Source organism: Impatiens glandulifera, chromosome 5, assembly GCF_907164915.1.
Source record: "Impatiens glandulifera chromosome 5, dImpGla2.1, whole genome shotgun sequence".
Classification (NCBI taxonomy): Eukaryota; Viridiplantae; Streptophyta; class Magnoliopsida; order Ericales; family Balsaminaceae; genus Impatiens; species Impatiens glandulifera.
Window position 1 is genome coordinate 49,277,871 of NC_061866.1, and position 13,632 is coordinate 49,291,502.

General features: G+C 34.1%; 2 protein-coding genes and 1 long non-coding RNA gene across 3 annotated transcripts; 2 read left to right on the top strand and 1 right to left on the bottom strand.

Moving 5' to 3' along the window:
- The first annotated feature begins 6,445 nt into the window (after nucleotides 1-6,445).
- Nucleotides 6,446-8,089, top strand: LOC124937426. Its single transcript, XR_007099356.1, has 3 exons — nucleotides 6,446-6,812; nucleotides 6,952-7,037; nucleotides 7,737-8,089. It is a non-coding gene; the product is annotated as an uncharacterized LOC124937426 (long non-coding RNA).
- A 466-nt stretch (nucleotides 8,090-8,555) lies between these two features.
- On the top strand, nucleotides 8,556-9,629 carry LOC124937425 (anaphase-promoting complex subunit 10-like). Its single transcript, XM_047477690.1, has 6 exons — nucleotides 8,556-8,740; nucleotides 8,829-8,889; nucleotides 8,978-9,070; nucleotides 9,171-9,241; nucleotides 9,374-9,478; nucleotides 9,560-9,629. Exons 1-6 carry the CDS (start codon nucleotides 8,556-8,558, stop codon nucleotides 9,627-9,629), a joined length of 585 nt encoding a protein of 194 aa, XP_047333646.1.
- A 117-nt stretch (nucleotides 9,630-9,746) lies between these two features.
- LOC124937424 (phosphopantetheine adenylyltransferase-like) lies at nucleotides 9,747-10,775 on the bottom strand. Its single transcript, XM_047477689.1, has 5 exons — nucleotides 10,596-10,775; nucleotides 10,457-10,528; nucleotides 10,299-10,358; nucleotides 10,139-10,233; nucleotides 9,747-10,055 (listed from the first exon to the last, which is right to left on the bottom strand). Exons 1-5 carry the CDS (start codon nucleotides 10,722-10,724, stop codon nucleotides 9,872-9,874), a joined length of 540 nt encoding a protein of 179 aa, XP_047333645.1. The 5' UTR covers nucleotides 10,725-10,775; the 3' UTR covers nucleotides 9,747-9,871.
- Between the last annotated feature and the right edge of the window lie 2,857 nt (nucleotides 10,776-13,632).

Here is a 13,632-nt window from a genome sequence, read left to right on the forward strand (position 1 = left end):
CCCTATCTTTTTTTTACCAATTTTAAGACAATGAGGTTAATGAATTGGAGAGTATTTATCTTGAAACACATGTATTTATGTCTAACAATGAAATCCATTTAAGATTAATCATTTCTGTAAGTTCCATTTTGTGTTTGGTTGTGTATTCTTATTTTTCTTTCTAATTATTATTTATTTTAATCAAATGAATTTTGTTAAAAATAATATTTGACGCACTTATTGTTGTTTTGAATGTGACATTAATATCAATATACTGAAATACATAATTTATTTCATTTATAAACTTCAAAATTTAGAAATGAGAATTATAAAGATAAAAAGAAAATAAAACAAATTGGGCTGAGTTGGGTAACTGTTTCCGCTAACACAAATTAATTTAGGGCTTTCTTTTTACAAACTAAAAAGTCCGATCTAGACTTGTACTCTGTGTGGGGAGAATTTGATCGGATGACCTAAAAAAGATTCTTATTTTAAAAATAACCTAGCCCAAAAACATTTTGCAAAACTAACATTTTTTCAAAAAAATTGACCATTTTACCCTTAATATATATATATATTTTCCGTTTCCTTTTATTTTCCCTCATTTCCCCATTTCTTAGTTCTTCTTTCTCTCTACGACCGTTCCTATTCCTCCCTGACTCCTCGACTCCCCGCGAGCCCTCACTCCATCGCCACACCACGACCACGACGGTAGCAAGGCAAGGCGACTCCATCGAAATGTGTATGTTCTTCATATGTTTGGTATTAACTTTTATTTGTTTGATGAAAATAAACTGTAATTTGCTATTATATGTTTGAGATTAGTTGAAATATAAAGACGCAAAGTGCAGTCTGCGTCACACACAAATTGTAGTCTACGTCTCACGCAAATTGCAGTCTACGTCCCACGCACGCTTGCGTCCCATGGAAACTGATCTTTGCGTCACGCAAATTGCAATATTTTCCACTCCACTCACTTTTGTCAATTTTTATCAATTGCAGATCACAATTTATTTGTTAGCTGTTTTGTCCTCTATGATGGAGAGTGGAAAGTTGATGATGGCAGTGTTACTTCTTTTGTCTCAAGTTCATGTGTGGGTGTGACTCTATCCAAAAATACTATATATGACGAATTAACTAACATTGTCGATGATGTTATTCGTGCAGACAAATTGAGATATGATTTAGTGTTCAAAGTCAAGTATAATATGGTTTTGACAACTGTTCCTCCTGCTCTTATCACCCTAAATAGGGATGTGATGTTCTATGTAAAAGAAATTTTGAATTCACTCCCTTAGCTTCACACTCCTCTGTGTGTCTTTTTAGTAGACAAGTCACTACCTTCACACCCAACTCAAGAAAGCAAAATACCAGGAGAGGAGGAGGTTCCTGATCTTGACGAATTCCCTATATTTGAGCAGAATGTCTTTCAAAGTCAAAATGACATATTAGTAAACCATGTAGATGAAGGATGCCCTAGTTTGCGTTAGAGTGAATTGGTTGCTAGTGTCGCCGCTCCTTCTATTGCACCCCGGGAACCAATCACTTCCCATATGAGGAAAACATCCAGCCATAGTGAGTGGCTTAATTCATATGAACCAATTGAGGTTGAAATACCTACTCAATTAACCCTTGAAAATGGATTGGAAGTGGGTACGTTTTCTTGAGGACAAAAAAAAAACTTCAATTGAGGTTGTATAGTAATGCGATGGCTAATCATTTTGAATTCAAAGTGGATAAGTCAACAAAAGATCTTTGGTTTGTGAAATGTGTGAATGAGAACTGCAAGTGGAGATTGCGTGCTGTGAAAGGAAAATTCCAAAAGATGTTTGAGATTCGAAAATTAGTAAAAGAACACACATGCTCAATTTTAACAAGACAAGAGGATGTGAGACAAGCACAATCATGGGTAATTGGGGAGTGTATCAAACGTAAGTACATGGACCATCATCATAACTACATGCCTAAGAAAATAATGTAAGACATACAGGCAAACTATGAGTTAAATTTGACCTATAATAAGGTTTGAGATCTAAGAAAAAGGCCTTAATGGTGGTGCATGGAATTATGGAGGATTCATATGGAAAATTGTCATCATATCTGTTCATGTTGGCAAAGAATAACCCATGTACCATAACTGACATCCAGATTGACGAGCATGGCCACTTCAGGTATATGCTCATGTCCTAGGCGTCTTCTCAATTAGGGGTTTCAGAAGTTGTCGTCCTGTATTGTGCATTGATGCTAGTTTTCTTAAGCATAAGATTGAAGGTCAACTATTGGTTGCGATATCATTGGATGCGAATGAACAACTATATCCCGTTGCTTTTAACGTCGTTGATTTGGAGAATAATAACTCTTGGACATATTTCATGCAACAACTAAGAGCGACAATTGGATTAGTCCCAAATCTCGTATTTGTATCCGATAGACATTCAAGTAATGACAATGTCTTGTCCGCAGTTTTTCCAGAAGCACATCACGATGCATGCACATACCACATCAAAATGAATATTATGGCCAAATTAAAACCGATAACTGCCACGTTGAGTTTGATTTGGCTTCTCACGCATACACAGTTCAATCAACATTTTGACAAGATCAACGCTAAGGACCCTCAGATTACTGTCTATCTGGAACAAATAGGACTTGAGAGATGAAGTCGTGCATTTTTTCCCGGTTTGCGATACAGTCAAATGACAAACAATTACGCCGAGATCTTTAATAGTCAGAGTAGAGATGCTAGAAAGTATCCAATATCAAACTTAACTAACTATTTAAGATTCACAATACACGTATGATTTCATCAAAGAAGAGAAAAAGCTTTCAATCACACAAAATGTTTATCTCCATATTATGAAAAATCTTACGTGACTAAGCTGAGAAGGCCATATTCTACCATATTAATTCGCTTAACCGATTCCAGTTCTATGTGCATGACGGTGAATATGATTTTCAAGTTGACTTCGAAGCTCGAACATGTACTTGTAGGCTATTTGATGTATCTGGTCTTCCTTGTACATATGCCTTGGCTGCTGCCCGTTTCCAGAAATCTGTTCCCTATGAGTGTTGCTCAAGGTTAGATAATTACTTAAATCACAATGTAGTTAGTTGTTTAATTCTAAGATTGAATTTATGGCTTAAATCACATTTTTCAGATTTTACTTAACTAAAGCGTGGTGCAATGCATATGCGGAGACATGTTATCTAGTTTGTAATGAAGGTCCTTGGGATATTCCACAAAATATCAAGGAACGAGTGTGTGCCTAAAACCCTATCAAGATTAAGAAAGGACGAACAACAACAAAGTGTAGGTCATCACAAGGTGAGCCTCGTAAGGAACAAAAATGGTGTAACTCATGCGACAGTCGAGATCATAACAGGGCAACATGCTCAGCAGTTATGTCTGCACCATCTACTGCAAGACAATCTTGCACACAATCTTCACAATCTAGTGCACAACCTTTGGCATGAATAAAAAATAGTGATGTGTAGTTTTTGGCATTATGTAATTTGTAGTTTAATGCATATTTATCTAACAAGAGGTCTTTTGGCATTATGTGATTTGTAGATTAATGAATATTTATCTAACTCTTTGTTTGTTTGCTTATTTGGACATTATAAAGTGCAGAATTATTATAAGGTGTAGAATCATTAATTGGTTTAGGGTTTATGGTGTAGTTTAATGCCACATTGAGTTTGTTTGCTTATTTGTAGTTTAATGCATGCATGTGATCATAAAGCATGCAGTATACATGAGGCGCAATATGCAGTATGCGTGGGACGTAAAGTACACATTGCGTGGGGCGCAATGTGCAGTATGCGTGGGGCGCAATGTGCAGTATGCGTGGGGCGTAATTTACATATTGCGTGGGGCGCAAAGTGCACATTGCGAGGGGCGCAATGTGCAGAATGCGTGGGGCAAGGGGCGCAATGTGCACAATGTAAAATGTAGACTATTAATAAAACTGCACATTTTCATCTTTCATACATAACAAAACTTTTGTTATGCACATTTTCATCTTTCATACATAACAAAACTGCACATTTTCATATTTCATACATCACAAAATATATTACAAATTGTACGTAACAAAATTGTTAATTACATTTGTATATCTATAGCCAAAAATCTTCTGTAACTTTCTTTAGCAACAACTTTCCACTTGAGATAAATAGAATATCTACGGGTCTATTATTTGGTGGAATAACCTTACTGCCGTTTCTTTCTCCAAAAATTCATGTATTTGGTGATCACATTTGATACATCCATTGAAGTAGTAAGGTATTCCATATATATAACAGTAAATACACTACAGTCCCCACTTTTTGTTGTCTTTGGAATTATTGGGTGTGGTATTATAGAATATGACATATTTTCCAAGTTGAATCGCGGATACTTGACATTTTCGATATGGGTGAATCCCTGTTCAAGCAAGTATGGAAACATTTGACACATTGGTTTCATGAAGTTGTCATATACATTCTTTGGGAAAAATTTTATGTTCGCAGTCATATACGTATATGCACCAATCTTGTAGATGAACCTGACACATGACCTAGTGCATTAGCTTCAGGTTCATAGGGATATATATGATATCAACACTATTCAAAGAAGTTAAATATCTGTCAATATCACCAATTAAATATTCCATAAATGGTATGTCTTCCTCTTCTTGGCCAACTTCTTCTTCTTGGCCAAATTCTTCTTCTCCTCCTCCTTCCTCAACTCTACCGCCTTCCTCTTCTTGGCCAACTCCTTCAGCCTCTCATTCATCTCCTCCTTCTTCGTCTTGGCCAAATCATCATCCTCCTCCTTCGTCTTTGCCAAATCATTATCCTCCTTCTTCACATCCTCCTTCTCCATTAAATTAATATTCTTTTGTTCCTTTATTTCCCCCAGTAATGTGATTATAAGATGTTAATTCTTTTTTATGAGCCTAATTTCAGTTTTAAGCTCATTTACATCTTTTGTCAGCTCATCAAATTTTATATCAGTATGGGCTTGAGACATTCGTTTGGGTGCAACACTAGATGTAGAATTGTCTTCATTAGTTTGAGAAGTCGTCGCAGAAGGGACTGGTCGAGATGACCGAGAGGTGTCTTGGCTAGTTTCAGGGTTGGGGAACTGGGGACTAATTAGTCTCCTCTTCTTGGTCGGCGGTTTGGTAGTCCTTTCATCTTCATTATTTCTCTCTCTCCCATCCAATTCAAAGAATTCATCATAAATGTTGTCTCCCATATCTTCAAAGTCCTCCCTAGAGTACCGACTCTTCTCCTCTTCAGACTCATCAATTTTGGTGAAAACATTGCACTCCTAGAGGGCAGTGTCTACCTCCTGGATGGAATAACTCCTGAAGAATGTATAGAGCAATATCTTTGGATATGTAGCCTCTTGCTGCACTGTCATTTCCGCAAATTTGGGGACAAATGTCTTGATAAGGTCATAGGTCCACACTTGAAAAGCTAGTGCGAACCCATGTATAATATAAACGACATCACATACGCCTTTACCCTTTCAAGTTTTCCTTTTGGCGAGATATACCTCCCGGAGGTGTTTCATATCTTTGTCAATACCTTTCAGGGTTGCTCTAAAGAACACATTTCCCCATAAAAATTAGAGTAACATCTCCATGTCCTCCACCATGCAGAAGATTTTCATACTTACCATCCTCCTATTATCAGGAGCGAAGAGGTACTGGTAAATAAGGTATATGAGCCCCATCTTCTATGCATCCTCCTTATCAGAGCATTGGAGGAAACATGTTTCAACCTCTGTCACTCTAACCATCATTTTACCATTAAAATATTTTTGGACCAGGGGTGGACATTCTTCACCTTGCTTGTTTTCCACCAAAGGAAATTTGCCAAAGTTGAGGCATGTCACCAATTCATAATCCTTCATGACCTAGCAGACCTCCTCACCATTGACTAAGAACCTTATCTCCTTCGAATTTGAGATGATTTTCCTGATCAGTATCTGATGGAGTATTATTCCTGAGAAAAATATTGTAAGGGCTTTGAATAGATACTAGAATTGGGTCTGCAAAGCCATATCCAAAAGATCAAGGTGAGTAAATCTCTTATTTATCCTTGCCAAGCTGGTGCCGGTGGATTTCCATGAAACACGACCAGCAAAATTATTAATAATGGTTTTGGCTGGTGCCATCTGCAAAGAAACAATTTGTTAAATTAATGATGTTGGGGACGCAAAGTGTCAAATTGCATTTTTCATGGGGCACAATGTGCAATATGCGAGGGACGCAAAGTGCATTTATCGTGGGACGCAAATTACATTTATCGTGTGACGCAAAGTGCATTTTTCGTGGGACACAAATTATAATTTGCGTGGGACGAAAAATGCATTTTGCGTGGGACGTAATATACAGAAAGATTCTCATACTCAGAATAATAACCATTCATACTGTAAAGTTAAGTTTTAAATAAATTAAAAAAAAAGAAAAAGAAGTGGCTGATAGAGGGCCACGTAAGTGGCATAATTTTACAAGGCGTATATTGATTCAGTAGTCCATCTTTCTCTCTCTCTACATTTCCAGCAGCTTCTCCATCTTCCCAGCTTCTTCTCCATCTTCAACTTTAGCAGTGGCATTCCAACCCAGCAAGCTTCCTACCTTACCCTTCTTCAGCCGATCCACTTCAGCAGCTCAACTCATCCGATCAACATCCTCATCTTCAACAGATCTTCATTAGTTCAGCAACAGATCATCTTCATCATCAACATTTCATTTGGATTTAAAGGAAAGAAGAAGAGAAAACATAGAATGAAGGAATATGGATTATCTGGTTTTGGATGAACTTGAAGATGAGAAAAGGTATTTAGGGTTTATGTATAAATTTGAATGGTTATTGGAAGAGAATGAAAATGATTGTTGGATTTAAGGAAGTAAATTATATGGATTATTAGTAGGTGGAAATATATAGACTGATTTGAGTTTAATTTGATAATTGAAGGAAGAAAGTGTCAAAGACCCATTTGAAAATAGCAAAGGATAGTTGGTAGAGCTTAAGAGTAGAAATAACTAGATATTGGGGGTTAGGTAAGAAATTATACATTCTTACAGTTTATTTTACTAAAATGTGATTATGTTGATAAAATGGTTTTATTAAAATGTATTTCTAAACTTATGGATCAAGTTGACATGGAAATGTTTTGATAAAATGTTTAATAAAAGGATTTGATAAAACGTTTGACAAAAATGACTTGATAATGTGATTTATAAAATGATTTGCGAAACTAGTTGATAAAGTATTTTTGATAAGCCTATGCTAAATACTTTGTGAAAGACTGATACATATGTATAGATTTGATTATGTGAATAATACAAGAATGATTTTATTACTCTGGATAGGATTCTGTACTTATTTATTTGATAATGGTTATTAATGCCTCGAGTGCTTATACCGGTAATGAGTCAACGCGTGACAGTCACGTCCGGTTGATGGTTAATGAGTCAATGTAGGACCCCCAAATCCTCATTGATGGTTAATGAGTCAACGCAGGACATTAAAGTCTTGATTGATGGTAATGAGTTATCATAATAATGTAGTCATTATCACTATCCCAGAGTTATATAGAAAAAGGTATATTGGTTATAAACAGCACGTATTATATTTTTTTATAAAGGTTTGATCTTTCTATACTTATATTAAATATCTTTTGATCCAACTGTAATGAGATTATGATTTTTCTTACTGGGCAAGTTTAGCTCACCCATTTTAATGGGTCCCCTTTTCAGAGAAGGATCCAAATCAGGTAACTAAAGCTACTGGACAGTGAAGACTTGGATATCGATATACTTTTGGTAAGAAAAGTTAGTCCTCTCCTTAGCGTAGTGTATTAAGGGAGAGTTAGAACGATGTATTTTGTAATACTTAAGATAGTAGCAATGTCACCTTGTATTTTTGGACTTTTGGTGAGGTGACAAGAACATATTGTAGCTGAAAGGATTTTTGGTTAATGAAAGAAGGGCGAGATTTTGGATTAAGAAGTTAGTAAAGAATTATGTTAGCCTTGCATGTTATTTTTTAAGTGTATTTCAGATAGATGACATGCGGCGGCTGGTCACGACTCGGTTCGGGGCGTGACACATACTCATTCAAACCAGAAAAACATTCACCTAAACCCTAAAAAATCTAAAACCCTAAAATTTATCATACTCAGTATGCAAGCGGGAAAAAACACGAAAACTCACTTGATGGTGAATGATGATGTGGGGAAGCGTTCGACGTTGCTTGGCGATCGTTCGGGGAATGATGACGATTGTTTGGGGAATGATCGTTCAGGGAGAGAAGGAGCGGAGCGCAACGGTCGCCCGGGGGAGAAGAGGGAAAGAAGAGAAGAGAAAATGAGGGGAAAAAGAAATAAAAAATATATATATTAAGAGTAAAATGGTCAAATTTTTTGAAACAATGTTACTTTTGTAAATTCATTTTGTGTTAGTTTTTTTTTAAAATAAGAAACTTTTTTGGTATCATAAGACCAAATTTTCCTATGTGGTGACTGGTGAGAGAGAAAGCGCGCGGGAGATTACAATTTCAATCAATCGTAGAGAGAAATGGCGACGGAGGAATCGATGATGGAATATTTTGATGAGGTGCTGAAGGGAGGTAGCAAAGAGTTGGTAGTCGACGATGACCTTCAGGAGATGACTAGGACGGCCGTCTGGACCGTCAGCTCCTACAAGCCTCCTGGCAATGATGTTACGCGTCTCCATGATAACAACATGGAAACATTCTGGCAGTAAGTACACTGTACGTCAATCAATCAAATATCTCTATTGCTTGCTTGCTTGCGCCATATATTACTTGTGCCTGCCTGCCTGTATCAGGTCCGATGGCGTTTTGCCTCACCTTATTAATATTCAATTTCAGAGGAAAGTGAAGCTAAAGGTACGTATATATTTGTATTGTTAGTTTAATCCTTCTTGTTGATCATGTGACATTTTTAAGCACCGTTGGAGGCTGAGATTGTTCTCAGATGGTGGCCGTTTACGCCGATGTCGAGCTGGATGAGAGCTACACACCCAGTCAGATAAGCATTAGGGTTGGAGATGGTTTTCATCCTCTAGAGGTCAGCACACATCTTCCATTTCTTGCTCTTTTCTTCTTCTTCTTATTGATCTGATAAAGCTTGATTTGGCCATATCCTCTTGAATTACTCCATAATCTAGGAAGTTACAGTTGTGAGGCTTGTGAAGCCAACTGGCTGGGTATATATTTCGCTATCAGGAGATGATCCGAGGTATGCTATCTGTTTTCATAATCTAATCTAGTAGTATCACTTAGATGCCATTGTATTCTGTAAGATGCAATTAGAAGCTGTTATTATGAATGGAAATTGAGGCAAATAAAAATGTTCATCAACCTTGTGCAGAGAAACTTTTGTAGACACTTTCATGTTGCAAATAGCCTTTTTGTGTAATAATTTGGATGGGAAGAATACACATCTGCGCCAGGTGAAAGTTTACGGGCCACGACTGTAAGCCTTCTTCTATATGTTGTTGTTCAAGGAACTGAGTTAGTTCATCACTTATTATTCTCCCGGTTTTCCTTTTTGCAGTAATCCCGTCCCACTCCAACCGTTTCATTTCACCTCAAAGGAATTCATCACTTACTCCACTATCAGATGACAAACCACTTCTTGCAAGCTCAGGTAATTTTGCAAATAGTTCTGAAATTCACTTTTGAATTCTCTACCTGTGTGCATTTCATTGAACTATTCACCATTTACTAGGTCTTTTGTGTAATACTACTGTAAAACTCGGATATTGCTTCACTAGGTGCAGAATCTTGTATGTGAATAGTTGTTTCCAATTCAAACAAGTCAATCTAAATAGTTACCTCTTTAAAACAAACAATAAGAACTTATAACTTAGACTTGTTGATCTTTCTCAAGCTTTTCTGCTTCGCGCCTCCTTAGGGTAGAAGAACTCAACTTCTCTCCAGTTGTTGTTCCTTCTTCAGACACTAGATCAACAACTTCAACCTTCAGTTGGGATAAACCTTTTTCGCCTCTCTTTTTGTTGACAGCTAGCCCGCCTCGTAGCGTTTCCTTACTATATATATATATATACCAATACTTTTTAGTTAGTTGTTTATGAAACATATTATATTTACTCGTGAACATAGAATATCTAACCTCACAACAATGGCTTCTAGTTTTTCGTCAACAATTGAAGGACCATAAGGGTCTATGATAGGTTCAGTCTGAACTAACAACTCTGGCTTGATAGACTATATCATAATGATTATTATTTGCAGCAACAATGATATACATAAATCATAACATAATAGCAAACCTTAATGTAATTCACTACATTCTGCATCCTTTTTGCAATGGGTTCTATCAGATGAGCATACTGGAGAATGAATTTATTTAACTTATTATAGGAATCTCTAGAATATATAAATATGTAAGATTGAAAGAGGAAACAGAGAGAGATCTTGATTGACTGACCTGCTTCTTAGCCAACATGGGTCCATCACAAATACCAATTACAATCCTTTGGCTTGCTAGTTCTGCTGCAGCCTATAATATTATATAAGCTAAAACAGTCATAGTATATGTATAGAAAGGAAGGAATGGAGGAAGGAACCTTAAGGAATCGATGATGACCATGGTGCAGACGGTCGAAGGTGCCTCCAAGAACAACCGATTCATAAGTATTTGGAGGAGAAATCTCAGTGTTCACCATTGATTCCTTCTCCTCCTCCAAAGTTGACATTCTAAGTAGATCTGATCAATTCATGAAAGTAAACAAACACCAATCTGTAAAACAAATTGAATTATATGATTATATGCAATGAACCTAGACACCACCACCATGTCAAAATCTAGGGTGGTCAAAATAGACGGTTACATTTCATGGTTTGTCAAAGTAAAAAAAAAAGTTTAACAAAATGTAACTTATCATTAACTAATACATACTATAAAAATAGAAGTGTCACGGATTATTTTTTAATTTTTTCCCCAAATTTTACATTATTAATAAAATTAAAAAATATTATGGGTTGACCCTATCTCAAACCTAACCTAAATCTAAAATATTAATTTGGGTTGAGTTGAGTATGGGTTGGGTTGGGTTGGATTGGGTTGGGTTGGGTTACCCAAATGACCCAAATTATATAAATTTAATTTAATTCTCTCTTATTAATCCAATATAAACTAATCATCTTCCACCTTCAATATATTTTCTTGATTTTTACTACATTGATCTCCATTACAGTAGAACATCTTTTTGACATATTTAACATGTTTAACACATTTTTACACGTTTTTCACGTTTCACACGTTTAACACATTATAGACAGTTTTAACACGTTATTAGCACGTTTAACACGTTTTTCACGTTTTTGACATATTTAACACGTTTTTGATATGTTTAACACGTTTTACATGTTTTTCACACATTTAACACGTTTTTGACATTTTTAACATGTTTTGACAAGTTTAACACGTTTTTGGCAATTTTAGCACATTTAATACGTTTTGTTATGTTTAACACGTTTTCACTTTTTTGCCACGTTTAATACATTTTTGTACATTTAACACGTTTTTGGCATGTTTAACACGTTTTGACAAGTTTTTGGCATGTTCAACAATTTTTTTGCAAATTGAACATGTTTTGGCACGTTTGACACGTTTTGACAAAATTTTGGCATGTTTAACAATTTTTTTGCAAATTGAACACGTTTTGGCACGTTTGACACATTTTGACATGTTTTTTTGCGTATTTAACACGTTTTTGACATGTTAACAAGTTTTTTACGTTTTTGACATGTTAACAAATTTTCACGTTTTTGACACGTTTAACACATTTTTTTACGTTTTTGGAATGTTTAACACGTTTTGACACATTTAACGCGCTTTTTACGTTTTGGCACATTTAACACATTTTTGGCATGTTTAACACGTTTTGACACATTTAATACGTTTTTTTATGTTTTGGCACGTATAACATGTTTTGGCATGTTTAACATGTTTTTGGCACGTTTAAACGTGTCAAAACGTGTTAAACATTTTTGGCATATTTAAACGTGTCAAAACGTGTTAAAAATTTATTAAACATACCAAAAATGTGTTAAACATGTCAAAACGTAAAAAATATGTTAAATGTGTCAAACCATGTTAAATATGTCAAAAACATGTTAAACGTGTCTAAAACATGAAAAATATGTTAAACATATCAGTAATGTGTTAAACGTGTCAAAAATGTGTCAAAAACGTGAAAAACGTGTTAAGCGTATTAAAAACATGAAAATACATATTAAACGTGTGAAAATATGTTAAACATGTCAAAAACGTGTTAAACGTGTGAAAAATGTATTAAATGTGTCAAAATGTGAAAAACGTATCAAAATATGTGAAATATGTCAAAACGTGTTAAACGTGCCAAAAACGTGTTAAACATGTTCAAAACGTATTAATCGAAGTGTTAAATGAATAAAAATTTATTAAATGAGTTAAATATATGTTAAATGAAAAAAAAAATAATTTGAGTTACTCAACCCATATTAATAAATAATATGAATTGTATAAATTTAATTTGGGTTGATTATAAGTTCTACTTAACTGTATATTATACTAACTAACTTTGACTTTGGGTGTTATTTTAATAGTGTTGATTTGAATCAATAAGAAAGGAAGACGAAGTGAGTCAATTCAGAGGAGAAGTGAGTTTTTGCTATGTCAACCGTGAATTTATAGTTACGAACCCTTTTTATTTATTTTATTTAAATATATTATAAATTAATTTTTAAATAAGTTATTATATATATATATAGTTAGTATATAATTATATATTATAGAATAATTAATACAAATATATAATTGAATATATAAAATTATTTATTAAAAATAATATATAGTAAAATTATAAATGACTTTTAAAAATTAAAAATGACTTTTGTAATGTTGATAAAAAATTAGAAAATATTGTAGAGGGTATTAAGAGGTATAAGTTATATATATGTTAATAACCTTATGTAGCGTTTCTTATATGTTATTAGTTATATAGGTATTAATTGTATGGGTTATAAGTTATAAGGGGTATTAAGAGGTATAAGTTATATATGTTATTTGTATTTGGTTGAAAGTATAAGAGGGTTATAAATTGTATAGATTTTATAATTTTTTGTTTGGTTGGCAGTATAAAATATTGTATAAAATGTAAAAGACATTTTTGCCCCTTTATATTTATATAAATTTAATTTAATTGTTAAATTAATATTTACTTAATTTTTTATATTATTTCTCTTTATTAATGTGTTTTTCTTATTATTGCTTTTAATGCTTCTAATTTGTGAACACAATTTGTGTTAGGTTATAAAATAATGTTGCCATAAATTTGTGAACACATCTTGTGCTATGTTATAAAATAATGTTACCATAAATTTATAAACACATATTGTGCTATGTTATAAAATGATGTTAACAAAGATAGTTCTTTGTTCAGGTTCAATATTGAAACTTTGATTTTCACATATAGTTTTTTTACTTATTTGTTCATGGGAAAGTCTTAAACTCTTTAGATCTCATTTAAAAATTAAATTTCTTACCATTATATTAAATCATGACTATAGTAATAAATAATTTTCTTTTACCTCATTTAAGAATATATTTAGTTGATAAAA

Coding starts and splice junctions, on each gene's coding strand:
- LOC124937424 (XM_047477689.1), bottom strand. CDS start 10,724: ATGTCAACTTTGGAGGAGGAGAAGGAATCAATGGTGAACACTGAGATT. Junction 10,359..10,456: donor CCATGTTGGCTAAGAAGCAG/GTCAGTCAATCA, acceptor TTCATTCTCCAG/TATGCTCATCTGATAGAACC. Junction 10,056..10,138: donor CTAGAAGCCATTGTTGTGAG/GTTAGATATTCT, acceptor ATATATATATAG/TAAGGAAACGCTACGAGGCG.
- LOC124937425 (XM_047477690.1), top strand. CDS start 8,556: ATGGCGACGGAGGAATCGATGATGGAATATTTTGATGAGGTGCTGAAG. Junction 8,741..8,828: donor AACATGGAAACATTCTGGCA/GTAAGTACACTG, acceptor TGCCTGTATCAG/GTCCGATGGCGTTTTGCCTC. Junction 9,071..9,170: donor ATGGTTTTCATCCTCTAGAG/GTCAGCACACAT, acceptor TCCATAATCTAG/GAAGTTACAGTTGTGAGGCT.